Raw genomic sequence first — 18,879 nt, 5'->3', positions numbered from 1 at the left:
TCAGATGTATATATTTTACACCTGCCAAGCACAAGTCACCCAATTTCGAAAATTGGACGTTGAATGTACACTCTCATGAATATTAATTGGCAACATTTTCCAATATGTCAGCGCTCAAATCGGACACAATAGAACAATAGACCATTCAGTGCGTTGGAGCATGGTTGGAGTAATGCATGTAAAGAGTGAAATGGTACACTGACTTGAGTATCTTTTTAGTATCGTGATGTCATGCACCATGGCTACAAATTTTGAGCTATCCAGACCTGAGGTATCAGCAAATTTGCATAACTAAAATGGGTTTCTTTTTGCTATTTCAATTTTAAAATTTGCTGCATAGATTTTGAGTTATTTCCTCGTAATGAAGGAGGTGATTACTTTTTGTAATTTGTTTATAATGTATGCCATATAATACGAAACCAACTTTAAGTCGAACCTAAAATCTAGTAACTTACAAACAAACAAGATACCTGGACATTCAAGTCGAGGGAGGGTGAAGAGCAAGAAAGCCATATAGCTGCCAGGTGGCATATGTGTACCATACACAATGCAGAAATGGTCAAATTGACTACAAGGCAGCTATAATTGCCATACGGCTTTTCTTGCACTAATTTTCTAGAAGTATCTACATGATATCATTACAAGATCAGTGATGAGCATCTCGCTTTCTAAACTCTAAGAATTCGGAGAACACTGAATACCACACCCAGTACTTAAAAAGCTTTAAAATGAACATTTTAATTTTATCATTTGCCAAAAAATTATGATATTATGGAAGTTTTCTGGTCATTTTAATATGAAACAGTGAGGTAAAACTAAAGAAAACATACTATCTTCGCCGCTTTATTGTGGTGTTCTATAGGGATTTAATGTCTTATTATCATTGATTCAAAATTGTCCTATAAGACTGACAATGAATTTTGCCGATTTCAATTCGGTGTAGGTTAGGACACGTATAAAAATTACATATATCAGGTTTGAAAAAAAAATCCAGTTTAAAAAATAACCAATTTCGTTTTAAAGATCGTACATTATAACTTTAACCCTAAACAATATTTATGTAAAATATAAACGAATACATGCATCCCCTGAACTTACCCCAAAATAAACATACGTGTTTGTATTCCAGCTCACAACTGCAATTCAGGTGATAGGAAGTGCATATAATACGGCAAACAAGAAACTTTGACTAATTATTTAATTGGTTCTTCCTCACCTGATATAGCAGTAGGCTATTGCTTGTTTAACAACTGAGGTCAAAGTAAAATAAATTTCAAATTAATTCAAATGTTTCTTTATTTTATATATTCAATTCCAAAGGTTGAAATTTTGAAGTAAATTAATCCATGCGTAAATCCATTGTCGTTATCCACTTTATACATACATCAAGAAGATAATGATTGTGCATGATGTAATTCAGTGTAATATACAAAAGCATACAAATATGTGTGGTATATGATTAGGAAAATGGCATCTGTTATCAACAACTGACTCCGTGGCGCAACGGTAGCGCGTCTGACTCCAGATCAGAAGGTTGCGTGTTCGAATCACGTCGGGGTCAATGGGCTAAAATTTTGTCACAGTTTGTTTTACATAAATAATGCTCAATTGAAAATTGTTTATTTGTATTTGTTACCATATGTTTTTCTTTTTTTTTGCCCGAATTTAGGGATAATAGAGGACCTAATTAATTTAGCATATGTTTGTCTTCCTCTTATTTTCCACGTCAGCATTCTCATCAAACTTACTCATCTGATGCACCACACCCTCACACAAAACAAAACAAAGCAACCGAAAAGGTTTTTTAATAACCCCTTGACCACGATGACTTATTTAATAAAACTGACACTGTTTTTTATTTTATTTTTTTTAAATTTTTCAATAATGTAACAAAAAACAGCGTTTTAAAAAATATTCTGTTATGTTATTTTCTCCCTTTTTATCCCAAAAATTATTATTTCGCATATCAATGTTCACTCTGCTTGTCCAAATGCTATGAGTCGCACACCATTAGGTGGAATAGTAACGGTGAAGTTGGCATCTGGTGGCATGTATCCCCAGTAGTATTTGCTGAAGACGTCGTAAGCGTCAAATCCTTCCACCTTATCTGCAGGAAGACCAAGATCTTTGAAAGAAGACGTGAAGCTCTTTGCTTCCTTTCGACGACTGAAGAAAGCTATTGCCCATTCTCTATTAGTGCCTTGTTGTTTAGGAATCCCACGAAGCCAGAATTCAATTCCGTCTGGATTCTGCGGTAAAAATAGAAATTCGCCATTATCAATGTCAGCTTCAGTCATCGGAATTTGATGTAATTATGCGTCGATAAAGTGTAAAAAGGACCCGACTGTATGAGGCATTCGACATTTTCTTGAAAGAAAGAAAGAAAGAAAGAAAGAAAGAAAGAAAGAAAGAAAGAAAGAAAGAAAGAAAGAAAGAAAGAAAGAAAGAAAGAAAGAAAGAAAGAAAGAAAGAAAGAAAGAAAGAAAGAAAGAAAGAAAAAAGACAAATACGAATGGCATTCAATTTATTACAATAATTGATAAACATCCTCATTGTACATAATTATTTGCTGTGTGTTGCAGCAAAATTTTAAGTAATCAAATTATATGTATGCCTAGCATTGAATTTGATAAGGCCAAAAAAAAAGGTTTGTCTCAAAGCTTGCGAGCGCGTTTGTAAAATCGCAAGATTTGACAAAAAAGAAATGCGGAAATTTTTTTATTTCAAAATTTTATTTTTTTATATATTTTTTTCCAGAAAAATCAGCGGAAATCAGACTTTTTTCTCAAAATGCCATGAAAAAGTCGGGAATAAAAAATAAAAAAAAGAAATCGCATTTCGCATTTGTTTTTAAATTTCTCGTGAGCTTTGAGACAAACCTTTTTTTGGCCTAATGAATCAATGATTTTGAGACTATTTCTACAAACATGAAGAATTTTATATGAACCGATGATGCAATTATAGTAACTATAGTCATCAGTTGCGACATCCCACTAAATGGTAGCGCGTCTGACTCCAGATCAGAAGGTTGCGTGTTCGAATCACGTCGGGGTCATCCTGCAAAATCTTAGCATTATTTTTTGTCGTTGCAAATATTACTGGATTGGTGAATAAAACACCTTGATATTTTTTAATTTTTAATAATGTTTGATTTGGGTATTTTTTTCAAGATCGACAGATGTCAGAATTCATGTAACATAAACTACGCTCACATTTTGGAAAATAAGAAATCCTGTAGTAAAACATGGTGAATTGTTATATTAATTCCATATTTGAGATTTCATAGCCATACATGTCATCATTACATTAGTTATGTTTGACGTCTTTTAAATAAATAAATAAATAAGTAAATAAATAAATAAATAAATAAATAAATAAATAAATAAATAAATAAATAAATAAATAAATAAATAAATAAATAAATAAATAAATAACAGTTTTAACATGGTTTTAAGCCAATGTGAAAGCATCCGACTCTGTGGCGCAATGGTAGCGCGTCTGACTCCAGATCAGAAGGTTGCGTGTTCGAATCACGTCGGGGTCATCTAATTAACTCTTGGCATTATTTTTGTCGTTGCAATATTACTGAATTGGTGAATATAACACCTTGATATTTTGTAATTTTTAAGGGATCTGGAATGAGCGTTTTGAGCGTTTCGACAGTATTTTTTTGTGGGATATGAGAGCACATCAGACATATCGAATTGCATTCTGAATACGAAGAATATCTTTCTGATATCAAATAATTTTCATTGTTTGAAATTCATGATATAATACAAATTTTATAACAAATTATTAAAATTTGATATTTTTCACATTTATGATATAATAACAGTCCTCAAAGTAAATTTTATAAATCTAATGATATATATATTCTTAAAGTGTATGTAGCTGGGAGGAAAAGCCAACGATCAATTGAAAATTTTGACCTTTCATATTGAAGATATGGATTTGTTTCCCAAAAAGACCTAATTTGTGTGTGTGTTTTGGGAAAGGAAATCCATATCTTCAATACGAAAGGTCAAAATTTTCAATTGATCGTCGGCTTTTCATCCCACCTACATACACTTTTTAAGTATAAATCATCACATTTATAAAGTTTACTTCGAGTACTGTTTAATATCAAAAATATCAAATTTTAATAATTTGTTATAAAATTTCAAAAAATCAAAATTATTTGATATCAGAAGGACATTCTTCGTATTCAGAATGCAATTCGATATGTCTGATGTGCTCCCTTAATAACGTGTTTGATTTGGGGTTTTTTTCAAGATCTACAGATGTCAGAATTCAAGTTTGTAAATATTGAATGTAACATAAACTACATTCACATTTGGCAAAATAAGAAATCCCGTAGTAAAACATGGTGAATTATTATATTAATCCATAAATAAATAAATAAATAAATAAATAAATAAATAAATAAATAAATAAATAAATAAATAAATAAATAAATAAATAAATAAATAAATAAATAAATATATAAATAAATAAATAAATAAATAACGGTTTTAAGCCAAAGTGAAACCATCCGACTCCGTGGCGCAATGGTAGCGCGTCTGACTCCAGATCAGAAGGTTGCGTGTTCGAATCACGTCGGGGTCATATAGCTAGTTTAAAAGCTTATCCTTATTTTTATCGTTGCAATATAAATTGGTGAATAAAAAAAACCGGTGATATTTTGTAATTTTAACATCATGTTTGACCTGTTTGTTTGTTTGTTTGTTTGTTTTTCAAGATCGACAGATGTCAGAATTCAAGTTTGTAAATATTTAATGTAACATAGATTATATTTGGCAAAATAAGAAATCTCGTTGTAAAAATATGGCGAATTTGACATTTCATATAGCCATACAGGTCATCATTAGTTATATATGTTTGACGTCTTTCAGATAAATGAATATTTAAAAGTAGAAAGAAAGAAAGAAAGAAAGAAAGAAAGAAAGAAAGAAAGAAAGAAAAGAAAGAAAGAAAGAAAGAAAGAAAGAAAGAAAGAAAGAAAGAAAGAAAGAAAGAAAGAATTATATTTTTCTCATTACCATCCCTGAAAAAAGACGATCCAATTCGATGTATTTCCGGAGAAATCATGAAAAACAGGCTAATTATGGTATACCACTTTTATGTTTATTATGAAGAAAGTCATCATTAGTTAGATTTGACGGTTTTTAGGACAGTGGAAGGCAGGTACATTTTACCTTTTCACTTTCCCTTTTTTCCTAGCAGTATAACCATTATTAACCAAATGAAACAAAAATATTCCTCTGATTTCGTGGCGCAATGGTAGCACGTCTGACTACAGATCAGAAGGTTGCTAGTTCGAATCACGTCGTGGTCAATGTGCTCACATTTTTGTCCCAATTTAACTTTGAAATGAGAATCATTGAATTGCAGTTTTTACAATCTGTTCGATTATATTTTTTCAGAATTCAGAGATAGAGGACACATTACATTCATGAGTATACAAATACGATATTTAGTTCGCACTGTATTGTCGTGCAAAAGATTCTTTTCATGCTCATTCAACTGTATAGAAACAGCCTTGATGCACGTGGAATATAGAAATAACAATAAGCAAGATTCGAAATCTCTGTAGAAGCGACGGAAGCGTAAGCTGTCTCATTCGCATAAACAAGGAACAACGTTAGTAAGAGCCAACACCCTTAATATTAATTTAGTTGATACCGGGTTTCTCATGCATTTTAATACATTATTTTTGTCTCAATCTGATTTTTCACGTCAGCACCCTCAGCAAACTTACTAATCTGACTTGCAAGACATACAAAAACACCCTACCCCACACAAAAGAAAGTAACCAAAAATATTTAAAATAACAATCCCTTCACTTAATAAAATCTGCCACTCATAAAATCTGCGCTTTCTCTCTGTTGTCATGGTTGTGTTCTTTGTCCCTTTTAAATGTTCAAATTTGTTATTTTCCATAGGCCTAATCATAATAATATCAATATCATGTTTATCCTTCACTCTGCTGGTCCAAATGTTATAAGTCGCACACCATTAGGTGGAATAGTAACGGTGAAGTTCGCATCATACTGCAGTTACTGTCCGTTTTCCTATACACAATACACAGTGCTCTTTCCCATTGACGCGTGACCTTTACAAATAGCCCTACGTTAACAGTATGGGGATATGACTAGTTAACGTCGCTGTGTGAAAAATAACCGGCCAATATTAAAAGTACTCTTCTAAAGTTCTAGAAAATATAGTTTTTAACATGTCCTAACTTTTTAGCTAATTTAGATGTTTGGAAATATTCGTACTTTGGTGTTTTAGTTAATGTTATAGGTAATAGTACATTGCCTAGTTAACGTCGCTGTGTGAAAATAACCGGCCAATATTAAAAGTACTCTTCTAAAATTCTAGACAATATAGTTTTGTAACATGTCCTAAATTTTTAGCTAATTTAGGTGTTTGGAGAGGTCGTACTTTTGTGTTTTAGGAAGGACATGTAAACGACAGATAACACCAAAAATATGAAGAAATTATTTCCAAACCGTGTTAAGTCAAAAATCATTATGTTGCTCATTTTCAAGAATGCTGGTTTACAAAAAGCACGACATTGTCTGATTTCGTGAACAAAGCCACACATAACATTGTTTCCTTTCGTTTCCTTTATAATCGGTTACCCAACTGAAGCTATGAATACCAGCTTTATTGCGATATCGCACATGAAAACAGTCACTTGTGCACAACCAGAGAAGATCCGATTTAATCAGTTGAGCTGTTTCAATGAGTGTTATCTTGGTTTAATAGCTTTTAATGGGGTTAAGTCCTGCAAAGGTCGAGATGAATTCTACTGTAGACATGACTGCATCATGTATGGTGGGATGTACCCCAGTATTCTTTGCTGAAGACGTCGTAAGCGTCAAACCTTGCACCTTATCTGCAGGAAGACCAAGATCTTTGAAGGTAGATGTAAAGTTCTTTGGAACGTCTGTTCGACGACTGAAGAAAGCTATTGCCCATTCTTTCTGAGTAAATTGTTGTTTAGGGATTCCGCGGAGCCAAAATTCAATTCCGTCTGAATTCTGCGATAAAGATAGAAATTTGCCATTGTCATTATTGCGACATTGTCATTGATTGATACATCTTCATCGGACTTCAGTGTAAATGCGGTGAAAAGAGTAAAAATGACTCGACTATTACAAATGATCTGATTTATTTTCTTAAACTCGAATTTTTTTGTTAAATAGGCCAATATATTGTTACTCGAGAACTCTATATAGCTTCGAATTAGACAACATTCTCATTTTCATTTATTGACTAAAAACATAGTTTAAATATTCGCTGTTTTAGATTGGTCAAAGGGCAAGATAGGATATAGCATAGTAAACACTATGAATTATTTTTTAGTTCAGTTTGATGATCTTTAGGACAGTGGAAGGCACAAAGACATTTTACTTTCCCCGGTTTTCCCCTCCTCTTCTTGAAAACCATGTTCACTATTAACCAGTTATTGAAATAAAATCGTCCATCCGACTCCGTGGCGCAATGGTAGCGCGTCTGACTCCAGATCAGAAGGTTGCGTGTTCGAATCACGTCGGGGTCATCTAGTTAATCTTATTTTGGTTGTTGTAATATTACTGAACTGGTAAATAAAACAAAGGTTGATATTTTATAATTCTAATGATATGTTTGATCTGGGTGGTGTTTTTTTTCAAGATCGACAGAGGTCAAAAGTTTTTAAAATATTTAATGTAACATAGACTACTACATTCTTATTTGGAAAATAAGAAATTGCATAGTAAAACATTGTGAATTACTATATTGAAACCATATTTGAGATTCCATAGTCATACAAGATTTGTTTTACATACTGCAGTTACTGTCCGTTTTCCTATACACAATACACAGTGCTCTCACCATTGACGCGTGACCTCTACAAACAGTGTATGTTATAGGTATATGGGCATTGCCTACTACATCACTGTGTGAAAAATAACCGGCCAATATTTTAACTATTCTCCAAACTTCTAGCAAATATATTTCTCTAACATGACCTAAAATTACAGCTAGGTTAGATGTTCAGAAGAGGTCGCACTTTCGTAGAATATGAGTGAGGGCAAAGCATAACTAGCTCATAGCTAGCCAACTCCCCGTGTTAATTGAATGGAGATTTGGCCGAAAATATTGAGCTACTATATTGGTAACGGACCGCTCCGTTCTGAAGGATGCCACAAAAAAACGGTACAAGCTACATTTAAACTATTCTAAATAGGTTCTAGAAAATATAGTTTTGTAACATGTCCTAAATTTTTAGCTAATTTAGATGTTTGGAGAGGGTCGCACTTTTGTGTTTTAGGAAGGATATGTAAACGACAGATAACACCAAAAATATGAAGACATTATTTCCAAACCGTGTTAAGTCAACAATCATTATGTTGCTCATTTTGAAGAATGCTGGTTAACAAAAAGCAGGCCATTGTCTCATTTCGTGAACAAATGTACACATACCATTGTTTCCTTTAGTTTCCTTTATAATCGGTTACCCAACTGAAGCTATAATACCAGCTTTATTGCGATGTCGCACATGTAAAACAGACACTTGTGCACAACCAGAGAAGATCTGATTTAATCAGTTGAGCTGCTTCAATGAGTGTTATCTTGGTTTAATAGCTTTTAATGGGGTTTAAGTCCTGCAAAGGTCGAGATGAATTCTACCCGTAGACATGACTGCATCATGATGATTCCTTTTGAAGAAAGTCATCATTAGTTCACGGGAATTCAATCCCATAATAAAATACACTGCTTTAGATCTTGCTCACATTGTGAAATATTTGTCTCATATACTAGCTTATATGCTTTCTCAAAACAATAACTTGCAGTTCCTCCAATTAAACCACCAACCGGATATGCACATTGTAAATCTTTTTGTACCGTCAAAAATCATCGATATTGGTTTTAATTGCATTTGTTTTATCACTATGCTGCAAAAATGGGCATACATTTTTATGATTTTGACCCAACAACAGTTATCTTGAGCAAACGTTTACTATACAAAAGTTTACAAATTAAAGTTGTCAAGAATACTTTGCTCAACACTAGCTACAATTTGCCAAACAAAGTTAACCGTTGCATAGTTACTCTACACTTTTAATCAAATAATATTGTTTTTGCTGTCGGTCACATCAACATAATTTCAGGCCATAGCATACTGAATAACGTAAAGTTAGCTAATTCTAGGAACAAGTTGTAAATTCATGTAGCAATGCTCGTTGCATTCAATACGGTGCAAAAACCACATCAAAACTCCAGTTGCTGGGACTTTGTACTTGAACTTTGTATAGACATCTCGTACACCAAGATCAGCGTTATGATGTAATATATCTGTTATTGAGTAACCACCGAAGAAGTCAAGACCAGCATCTTGGAGCGCAAAGGTAGCAGTCTTGTTGACTGTGGTAGGATTAAAGAACGTCATAGCCCACGAGGCGTCAAAATTGCCATTGATATCACGTGTCCAAATGTCCACTCCATTGACCTATTGACCCCAAAGAGAACGAAAGAAAAATACATTTGAAAATGACAAAATGTCTTATTAAAACGTTTGAAAGTTGCAAAACGGCAAATTTTGGGCACTCATATCTCTTGTCCAAAAACAAAATATTAACTTCAACCACCTTCAAGAAACACGCGTAAATTAACAGTACCATATACCTGGTAATGATAGCATGTAGCTTACCAATACCCTAAACACCGCTGACAGGAAATAGATTATTAACTGATGACAAGAAGTATCGATATCTACTGCTGATAACAAGTAGTTTATCAATACCCTATCTACTGCTGATAGCAAGTAGTTTATCAAGGACCCTATCTACTGCTGATAGCAAGTAGTTTATCAATACCCTATCTACTGCTGATAGCAAGTAGTTTATCAATACCCTATCTACTGCTGATAACAAGTAGTTTATCAATACCCTATCTACTGCTGATAACAAGTAGTTTATCAATACCTTATCTACTGCTGATAGCAAGTAGTTTATCAATACCCTATCTACTGCTGATAAAAAGTAGTTTATCAAGAACCCTATCTACTGCTGATAGCAAGTAGTTTATCAATACCCTATCTACTGCTGATAACAAGTAGTTTATCAATACCCTATCTACTGCTGATAGCAAGTAGTTTATCAATACCCTATCTACTGCTGATAACAAGTAGTTTATCTATACCCTATCTACTGCTGATAGCAAGTAGTTTATCAATACCCTATCTACTGCTGACAACAAGTAGTTTATCAAGAACCCTATCTACTGCTGATAACAGGTAGTTTATCAATACCACTATATCTACTGCTGATAACAAGTAGTTTATCAATACCCTATCTACTGCTGATAACAAGTAGTTTATCAATACCTTATCTACTGCTGATAGCAAGTAGTTTATCAATACCCTATCTACTGCTGATAAAAAGTAGTTTATCAAGAACCCTATCTACTGCTGATAGCAAGTAGTTTATCAATACCCTATCTACTGCTGATAACAAGTAGTTTATCAATACCCTATCTACTGCTGATAGCAAGTAGTTTATCAATACCCTATCTACTGCTGATAACAAGTAGTTTATCTATACCCTATCTACTGCTGATAGCAAGTAGTTTATCAATACCCTATCTACTGCTGACAACAAGTATCTACTGCTGACATCAAGAACCCTATCTACTGCTGATAACAGGTAGTTTATCAATACCACTATATCTACTGCTGATAACAAGTAGTTTATCAATACCCTATCTACTGCTGATAACAAGTAGTTTATCAATACCTTATCTACTGCTGATAACAAGTAGTTTATCAAGGACCCTATCTACTGCTGATAGCAAGTAGTTTATCACGGACCCTATCTACTGCTGATAACAAGTAGTTTATCAATACCCTATCTACTGCTGATAACAAGTAGTTTATCAAGGACCCTATCTACTGCTGATAGCAAGTAGTTTAACAGTATCCTATCTACTGCTGATAGCAATTAGTTTATCAGTACCCTATCTGCTGCTGATAACAAGTAGTTTATCAAGGACCCTATCTACTGCTGATAGCAAGTAGTTTATCAAGGACCCTATCTACTGCTGATAGCAAGTAGTTTATCAAGGACCCTATCTACTGCTGATAGCAAGTAGTTGTTTATCAAGGACCCTATCTACTGCTGATAGCAAGTAGTTTATCAAGGACCCTATCTACTGCTGATAGCAAGTAGTTTATGAAGAACCATATCTACTGCTGATAGCAAGTAGTTTATCAATACCCTATCTACTGCTGATAACAAGTAGTTTATCAAGGACCCTATCTACTGCTGATAGCAAGTAGTTTATCAAGGACCCTATCTACTGCTGATAACAAGTAGTTTATCAATACCCTATCTACTGCTGATAGCAAGTAGTTTATCAAGGACCCTATCTACTGCTGATAACAAGTAGTTTATCAAGGACCCTATCTACTGCGGATAGCAAGTAGTTTATCAAGGACCCTATCTACTGCTGATAGTAAGTAGTTTATCAATACCTTATCTACTGCTGATAACAAGTAGTTTATCAAGGACCCTATCTACTGCTGATAGCAAGTAGTTTATCACGGACCCTATCTACTGCTGATAGCAAGTAGTTTATCAAGGACCCTATCTACTGCTGATAGCAAGTAGTTTATCAATACCCTATCTACTGCTGATAGCAAGTGGTTTATCAAGGACCCTATCTACTGCTGATAGCAAGTAGTTTATCAATACGCTATCTATTGCTGATAACAAGTAATTTATCAAGGACCCTATCTACTGCTAATGATAATAGTAGTTTATCAATACCCTATCTACTGCTGATAACAAGTAGTTTATCAATACGCTATCTATTGCTGATAACAAGTAATTTATCAAGGACCCTATCTACTGCTAATGATAATAGTAGTTTATCAATACCCTATCTACTGCTGATAACAAGTAGTTTATCAAGGACCCTATCTACTGCTGATAGCAAGTAGTTTACCAAAATTCTATCAACTGCTGATAGCAATTAGTGTATCAATACCCTATCTACTGCTGATAGCAAGTAGTTTATCAAGGACCCTATCTACTGCTGATATCAAGTAGTTTATCAATACCCTATCTACTGCTGATAACAAGTAGTTTATCAAGGACCCTATCTACTGCTGATAGCAAGTAGTTTATCAAGGACCCTATCTACTGCTGATAGTAAGTAGTCTATCAATATCCTGTCTACTGCTGATAGCAAGTAGTTTATCAAGGACCCTATCTACTGCTGATAGCAAGTAGTTTATCAATACCCTATCTACTGCTGATAACAAGTAGTTTATCAAGAACCCTATCTACTGCTGATAGCAAGTAGTTTATCACGGACCCTATCTACTGCTGATAGCAAGTAGTTTATCAAGGACCCTATCTACTGCTGATAGCAAGTAGTTTATCAATACCCTATCTACTGCTGATAGCAAGTGGTTTATCAAGGACCCTATCTACTGCTGATAGCAAGTAGTTTATCAATACGCTATCTATTGCTGATAACAAGTAGTTTATCAAGGACCCTATCTACTGCTAATGATAATAGTAGTTTATCAATACCCTATCTACTGCTGATAACAAGTAGTTTATCAAGGACCCTATCTACTGCTGATAGCAAGTAGTTTACCAACATTCTATCAACTGCTGATAGCAATTAGTGTATCAATATCCTATCTACTGCTGATAGCAAGTAGTTTATCAAGGACCCTATCTACTGCTGATAGCAAGTAGTTTATCAATACCCTATCTACTGCTGATAACAAGTAGTTTATCAAGGACCCTATCTACTGCTGATAGCAAGTAGTTTATCAAGGACCCTATCTACTGCTGATAGTAAGTAGTCTATCAATACCCTGTCTACTGCTGATAGCAAGTAGTTTATCAAGGGCCCTATCTACTGCTGATAGCAAGTAGTTTATCAAGGACCCTATCTACTGCTGATAGCAAGTAGTTTATCAAGGACCCTATCTACTGCTGATAGCAAGTAGTTTATCAAGGGCCCTATCTACTGCTGATAGAAAGTAGTTTAGAAAGGGCCCTATCTACTGCTGATAGCAAGTAGTTTATCAAGTATCTTACCTACTGATGATAACAAGTAGTTTATCAAGGACCCTATCTATTGCTGATAACAATAGTAGTTTATCAAGGACCCTATCTACTGCTGATAACAAGTGGTTTATCAAGGACCATATCTACTGCTGATAACAAGTAGTTTATCAGTACTCTATCTGTTGTAGAACAATATAGAAAACGCATATTTTCAATTTTCAAAAGACAAACTTCAGAGAAAAGTAATTTATCAAGGACCCTATCTACTGCTAATGATAATAGTAGTTTATCAATACCCTATCTACTGCTGATAACAAGTAGTTTATCAATACGCTATCTATTGCTGATAACAAGTAATTTATCAAGGACCCTATCTACTGCTAATGATAATAGTAGTTTATCAATACCCTATCTACTGCTGATAACAAGTAGTTTATCAAGGACCCTATCTACTGCTGATAGCAAGTAGTTTACCAAAATTCTATCAACTGCTGATAGCAATTAGTGTATCAATACCCTATCTACTGCTGATAGCAAGTAGTTTATCAAGGACCCTATCTACTGCTGATATCAAGTAGTTTATCAATACCCTATCTACTGCTGATAACAAGTAGTTTATCAAGGACCCTATCTACTGCTGATAGCAAGTAGTTTATCAAGGACCCTATCTACTGCTGATAGTAAGTAGTCTATCAATATCCTGTCTACTGCTGATAGCAAGTAGTTTATCAAGGACCCTATCTACTGCTGATAGCAAGTAGTTTATCAATACCCTATCTACTGCTGATAACAAGTAGTTTATCAAGAACCCTATCTACTGCTGATAGCAAGTAGTTTATCACGGACCCTATCTACTGCTGATAGCAAGTAGTTTATCAAGGACCCTATCTACTGCTGATAGCAAGTAGTTTATCAATACCCTATCTACTGCTGATAGCAAGTGGTTTATCAAGGACCCTATCTACTGCTGATAGCAAGTAGTTTATCAATACGCTATCTATTGCTGATAACAAGTAGTTTATCAAGGACCCTATCTACTGCTAATGATAATAGTAGTTTATCAATACCCTATCTACTGCTGATAACAAGTAGTTTATCAAGGACCCTATCTACTGCTGATAGCAAGTAGTTTACCAACATTCTATCAACTGCTGATAGCAATTAGTGTATCAATATCCTATCTACTGCTGATAGCAAGTAGTTTATCAAGGACCCTATCTACTGCTGATAACAAGTAGTTTATCAATACCCTATCTACTGCTGATAACAAGTAGTTTATCAAGGACCCTATCTACTGCTGATAGCAAGTAGTTTATCAAGGACCCTATCTACTGCTGATAGTAAGTAGTCTATCAATACCCTGTCTACTGCTGATAGCAAGTAGTTTATCAAGGGCCCTATCTACTGCTGATAGCAAGTAGTTTATCTAGGACCCTATCTACTGCTGATAGCAAGTAGTTTATCAAGGACCCTATCTACTGCTGATAGCAAGTAGTTTATCAAGGGCCCTATCTACTGCTGATAGAAAGTAGTTTAGAAAGGGCCCTATCTACTGCTGATAGCAAGTAGTTTATCAAGTATCTTACCTACTGATGATAACAAGTAGTTTATCAAGGACCCTATCTATTGCTGATAACAATAGTAGTTTATCAAGGACCCTATCTACTGCTGATAACAAGTGGTTTATCAAGGACCATATCTACTGCTGATAACAAGTAGTTTATCAGTACTCTATCTGTTGTAGAACAATATAGAAAACGCATATTTTCAATTTTCAAAAGACAAACTTCAGAGAAAATTTTCTTTAAATCACAATTTTCTTTATTGCACAATTTGTTATAATCATCTATCTCTGTTATACAGTAATTTAATTAATTCAATATAAAATATTTAATCCAAAATTAATAGATACGTTGATACCAATACATGTCCCAAATTTATTTTGTTGTATTAATTTTCTTCAAGTTTCGTGCTGAGCTACTTTTTTTGCACAAGTTATCGAACCTAAAGATTTAAATGAAAATACATTCCGCGAGTTCACATCACACTTCCTCTATAATTTCCAGGCTCCTTTTCGGAAAATCCCGAATGCCGTTACGATTTGCTCCATGATGACGCATTTTCATCGATGACGGGCATATATGTGCAATAATTTTCATATTTTATCTTGCATTATTTGAATTTAAATTTGTTGTTTATATATTTTGTATTTGTAATATTTTGATGTCTTTTAATTATTGTAAAAATTGCTCAATTTGGCCTTAGGGCCACGATGCCTTTTTAATAAAATGAAATGAAATGAATGAATATATCTTCACGGCGCAATACTCGGTGGTGGCACCAGAATTTATTGGGGAGGGGGGCTTGGAAGCTAAACTTTTTTGCCGCAAAAACTGAAAATTGATAAGTGAAAGTCTGACTGGGGATTTGCCCTCCCATGTTCCCGGCGCCGTCACTGGCAATACTGCAAAATTCATCGTGTACAGTGACGATGTTCGGATCATAGCGTCCAATCGCAAAGGATTGCAGGATTTTACGAAAAGTTGAATAAAGAGATTGAGGTTTCTTATACCCAACGCTATAGCGTCTACAAATATGCCAGTATAAAAATCACCGTCTACTGAGGCTACCTTGACTAATTTTCAATTGATTTACAAGCATGGCGTAAACGTTTATGGTATACCCCGGGGTAATATCAAAACACATGCAACTTGATTAACTTTACTGAAAAACCGTTTCCCACTATATAATCTATTCACTATCAAAACAATAAAGCATCAACACCCCTCCTGGTCCAGCAGGAACGTGCCAATCACGCAACTGTTCAATTTCGATGTGACCAAACTCTACATTATTCAATATATCTCTGCAGTCATAACCCAGGATATACGAGAACCCAATATCCTTCAACTTGATAGTCACGGTGGTTGCGGTAGTTCCGTTATTGAAGAATACAACACCCCACTCCTCCCAGTACTCCAAATGTCTCGTCCAGATGTCAACGTCGCCATCCTGTGATTCAATAATCAAAAGTTTGGATTGTCTATTTTAATGATATCGTTAGCTGACTGCATGTTGTTGATAACGTTGTTTTATTGTTATTTACCATGTCCACAACACATATACACATGAAACACCACCGAGTAGACAATGATAAAACATTTCGGTACATAACGAGGCATAATTGGCTCAACACGGGGTACTTACGGTGTACTATATAATTTACCGGTATTATAATGAATTGTAACCATTTTTGGTTTGATTTTTTAAATCAAAATTGGTATTTTTAAAGATTAATGTCATCTTCAATCCGATCACCTGTCAGTCAGCTTGAAATATAACAAATACAACAATCCTAATTTCTTATTTCTACCCCGCATGTGACTAATATCGTGTGATCAATGAAATAAAACAAGGAACTACACTTTCAAAACAAACTAATTCCAGAAGATGAATCAACTTTATAACTGGAAATCAAAATGTGTAACCATTTTGGTATGTTGGCTGCTGAGTCTTGTAAATGTACCACCATTATTAACAAATCGCAGATCATGATTTAAAAGCACAACCGATACCGTCAATTTATGCAATCCCCAATTAGATGTCTGAGAAAGTCCAGTGCAGAGAAATCGGATGAATGTTCAACTGCAGTTTCTGTCTTTCAAGAATTTGAGTTAATCTGGGAAAATAAGTTTTTTGAACTATTGACTTAATTAAAACTATTACAATGAATTATTAATAACTTAATCTTTATCATGTTTACGATCTTCAATGTTTTATTCACTATCATAACAATATATCATTAAAACTCCTCCTGGTCCAGAAGGTACATTCCAATCATTAAATGTATCAATTCCGATGTGACCAAACTCTACATTATTCAATATATCTCTGCAGTCATAACCCAGGATATACGAGAACCCAATATCCTTCAATTTGATGGTCACGGTGGTTGCGGTAGTGCCGTTATTGAAGAACACAACTCCCCACGACTCGTACTGCACCTGCTTCGTCCAGATCCCAACGAGACCACTCTGTGATTCAATAAGTAAAAGGCAGGAATGTCTTTTTAATGCTCTTATTTGCTGTTTTGTTTATTTGTTTGTTGTTGCTGTTGTTAATAGTGAGCAAGTATTTATGAAACAACACTGGGAATCACTAAATGCAACGTACTGCTACAGTTAAATTTATTGAATACATTTCCACCAATTCGCCGAAGGTTGAAGATGAGTTCGATGTGGTTGGACCATTTGTACGTGTATGATTGTGTCAGAGCAAGCCAGACTAGACAAGCTTATTCAGAAGCGTCTAATTATGACAGAAATGAACAATTACTTTACGACGAAAAGCCTCCTTGATTGCCATTATGCATATTATAAACTCATCCCAAAAGAAAGTATCCAGTTTGATTTTGGTTCATAAGTCAAAGATGGGGTCTTAAATCAAGACCTACCAAAAGTATGCTACAGATAAATTTATTCCACACAGTTTGATACCTCATTTGTCCAAATCAATGCAGAATTGATGACACAGTGACCTTTTAAATGCAACGACCTCAATTTTAAAAGTTGCAGTAATTCATAATTGATGTGGTTTTCCTGCTTCTGAAGATTCGTTATAAAGGTACACAATAACAGAGATGAACTAAGACTGTTTGACTTCACTTCGTGTGTTTTATTGAATACAGATACTCTTTTACTCCTTCCTTAATGTTTTGCCCTTCACTCTTCACAGGCAATATCTGGTATGTCCTCCTGCTGCATCAATGACTGTCAGACATCTTCGGCGCATGCCCTTAGTGAGACGTGAGTCTGATGCGCCCTTGATCTTTCGCTACCCATAACTGAGTAGCAGGACCAAATCAATAGGAATTACTGCAACTTTTAAAATTGAGGTGATTGCATTCAAATGGTCACTGCGTCATCATTTCTGCATTGATTTGAACAAATGAGGTATCAAACTGTGCGGAAAAAATTTATATGTAACATACTTTTAGTAGGATTTGATTTAAGGCCACATCTGTGACTTATGGAATAAAATCAAACTGGATACTTTCTTTTGGGATGAGTTTATTTGTCGAAATCTTATATGGTAACTATATATCAAGCAAAATCTTCACTCAGAGGGATGTTGCTATACAAGCTCCCGATAGTACTGATCCAAATTGAATAAAGCCACATAAACTTGATCTGAATTTTAAGGTTCTATATACAATGATACGTCGAAGCCTTCCGAGACTGTACATTCCTAGGCCCTATTTTATGTGTATTTATTCAAGTTTGATCTCATGAATTTCAGAAAGAAGTCGTATTCCACCATGGAACAAAATACCACATCAATACTCCAGTTTTCGGAACAGTATATTTATATTTGGCATAAATATCTCGGTATCCAAGGTCAGCGTTGTGATTCCACAGATCCGTAATCCCATAACCACCAAAGAAAAATAGACCAATATCATTAAGAGCAAAGGTAATGGTTTTGTTTGCTGAATTGCGATTGAGGAAAGTCATGGCCCATTCCTGATCGAAGTATCCACCGCAGTCTCGGGTCCATACATCCACACCATCGACCTGAAGAATTATCATCAAAGAAAGAACATCATTTTACCGAGGGTACAACAGAGCTCAGCGGGTATTTGGGTTGTGCTATATGGCAACCCTATATACAGATATATAGCCCATCCCATTATGTTTGTATTGAAACACATTCTCGGGTTTTTTTTGTTGTTCATGGACTTCATTTCCAAAATTGGGAATTCTGGACGTAAAGTCTCAATATAGACAAAATTGTAGGAGATTCT

General features: G+C 34.6%; 1 protein-coding gene and 4 non-coding genes across 9 annotated transcripts in view; 4 read left to right on the top strand and 1 right to left on the bottom strand.

The window, feature by feature from the left end:
- The first annotated feature begins 1,489 nt into the window (after positions 1-1,489).
- On the top strand, positions 1,490-1,561 carry Trnaw-cca (transfer RNA tryptophan (anticodon CCA)). The gene has a single exon. It is a non-coding gene; the product is annotated as a tRNA-Trp (tRNA).
- A 354-nt stretch (positions 1,562-1,915) lies between these two features.
- The window catches only part of LOC140161130 (alpha-N-acetylgalactosaminidase-like), a 62,416-nt gene continuing 45,452 nt past the window's right edge, over positions 1,916-18,879 (bottom strand). Inside the window, exon 8 of one of the 5 annotated variants that reach the window (XM_072184547.1) lies at positions 1,916-2,249. In XM_072184547.1, the coding sequence (XP_072040648.1) occupies positions 1,974-2,249 (276 nt within the window). In that variant the 3' untranslated portion in view covers positions 1,916-1,973. Of the gene's footprint in view, positions 2,250-15,508; positions 16,089-16,834; positions 17,111-18,333; positions 18,650-18,879 lie in introns of those variants that run through there. The other 4 variants (XM_072184553.1, XM_072184555.1, XM_072184557.1 and 1 more) reach the window with 4 other exon arrangements.
- On the top strand, positions 3,473-3,544 carry Trnaw-cca (transfer RNA tryptophan (anticodon CCA)). The gene has a single exon. It is a non-coding gene; the product is annotated as a tRNA-Trp (tRNA).
- Trnaw-cca (transfer RNA tryptophan (anticodon CCA)) lies at positions 4,534-4,605 on the top strand. The gene has a single exon. It is a non-coding gene; the product is annotated as a tRNA-Trp (tRNA).
- On the top strand, positions 7,496-7,567 carry Trnaw-cca (transfer RNA tryptophan (anticodon CCA)). Its single transcript has one exon. It is a non-coding gene; the product is annotated as a tRNA-Trp (tRNA).

This window comes from Amphiura filiformis, chromosome 9 (assembly GCF_039555335.1).
Source record: "Amphiura filiformis chromosome 9, Afil_fr2py, whole genome shotgun sequence".
NCBI lineage: Eukaryota > Metazoa > Echinodermata > Ophiuroidea > Amphilepidida > Amphiuridae > Amphiura > Amphiura filiformis.
This window is presented reverse-complemented; position numbering and strand designations above follow the sequence as displayed.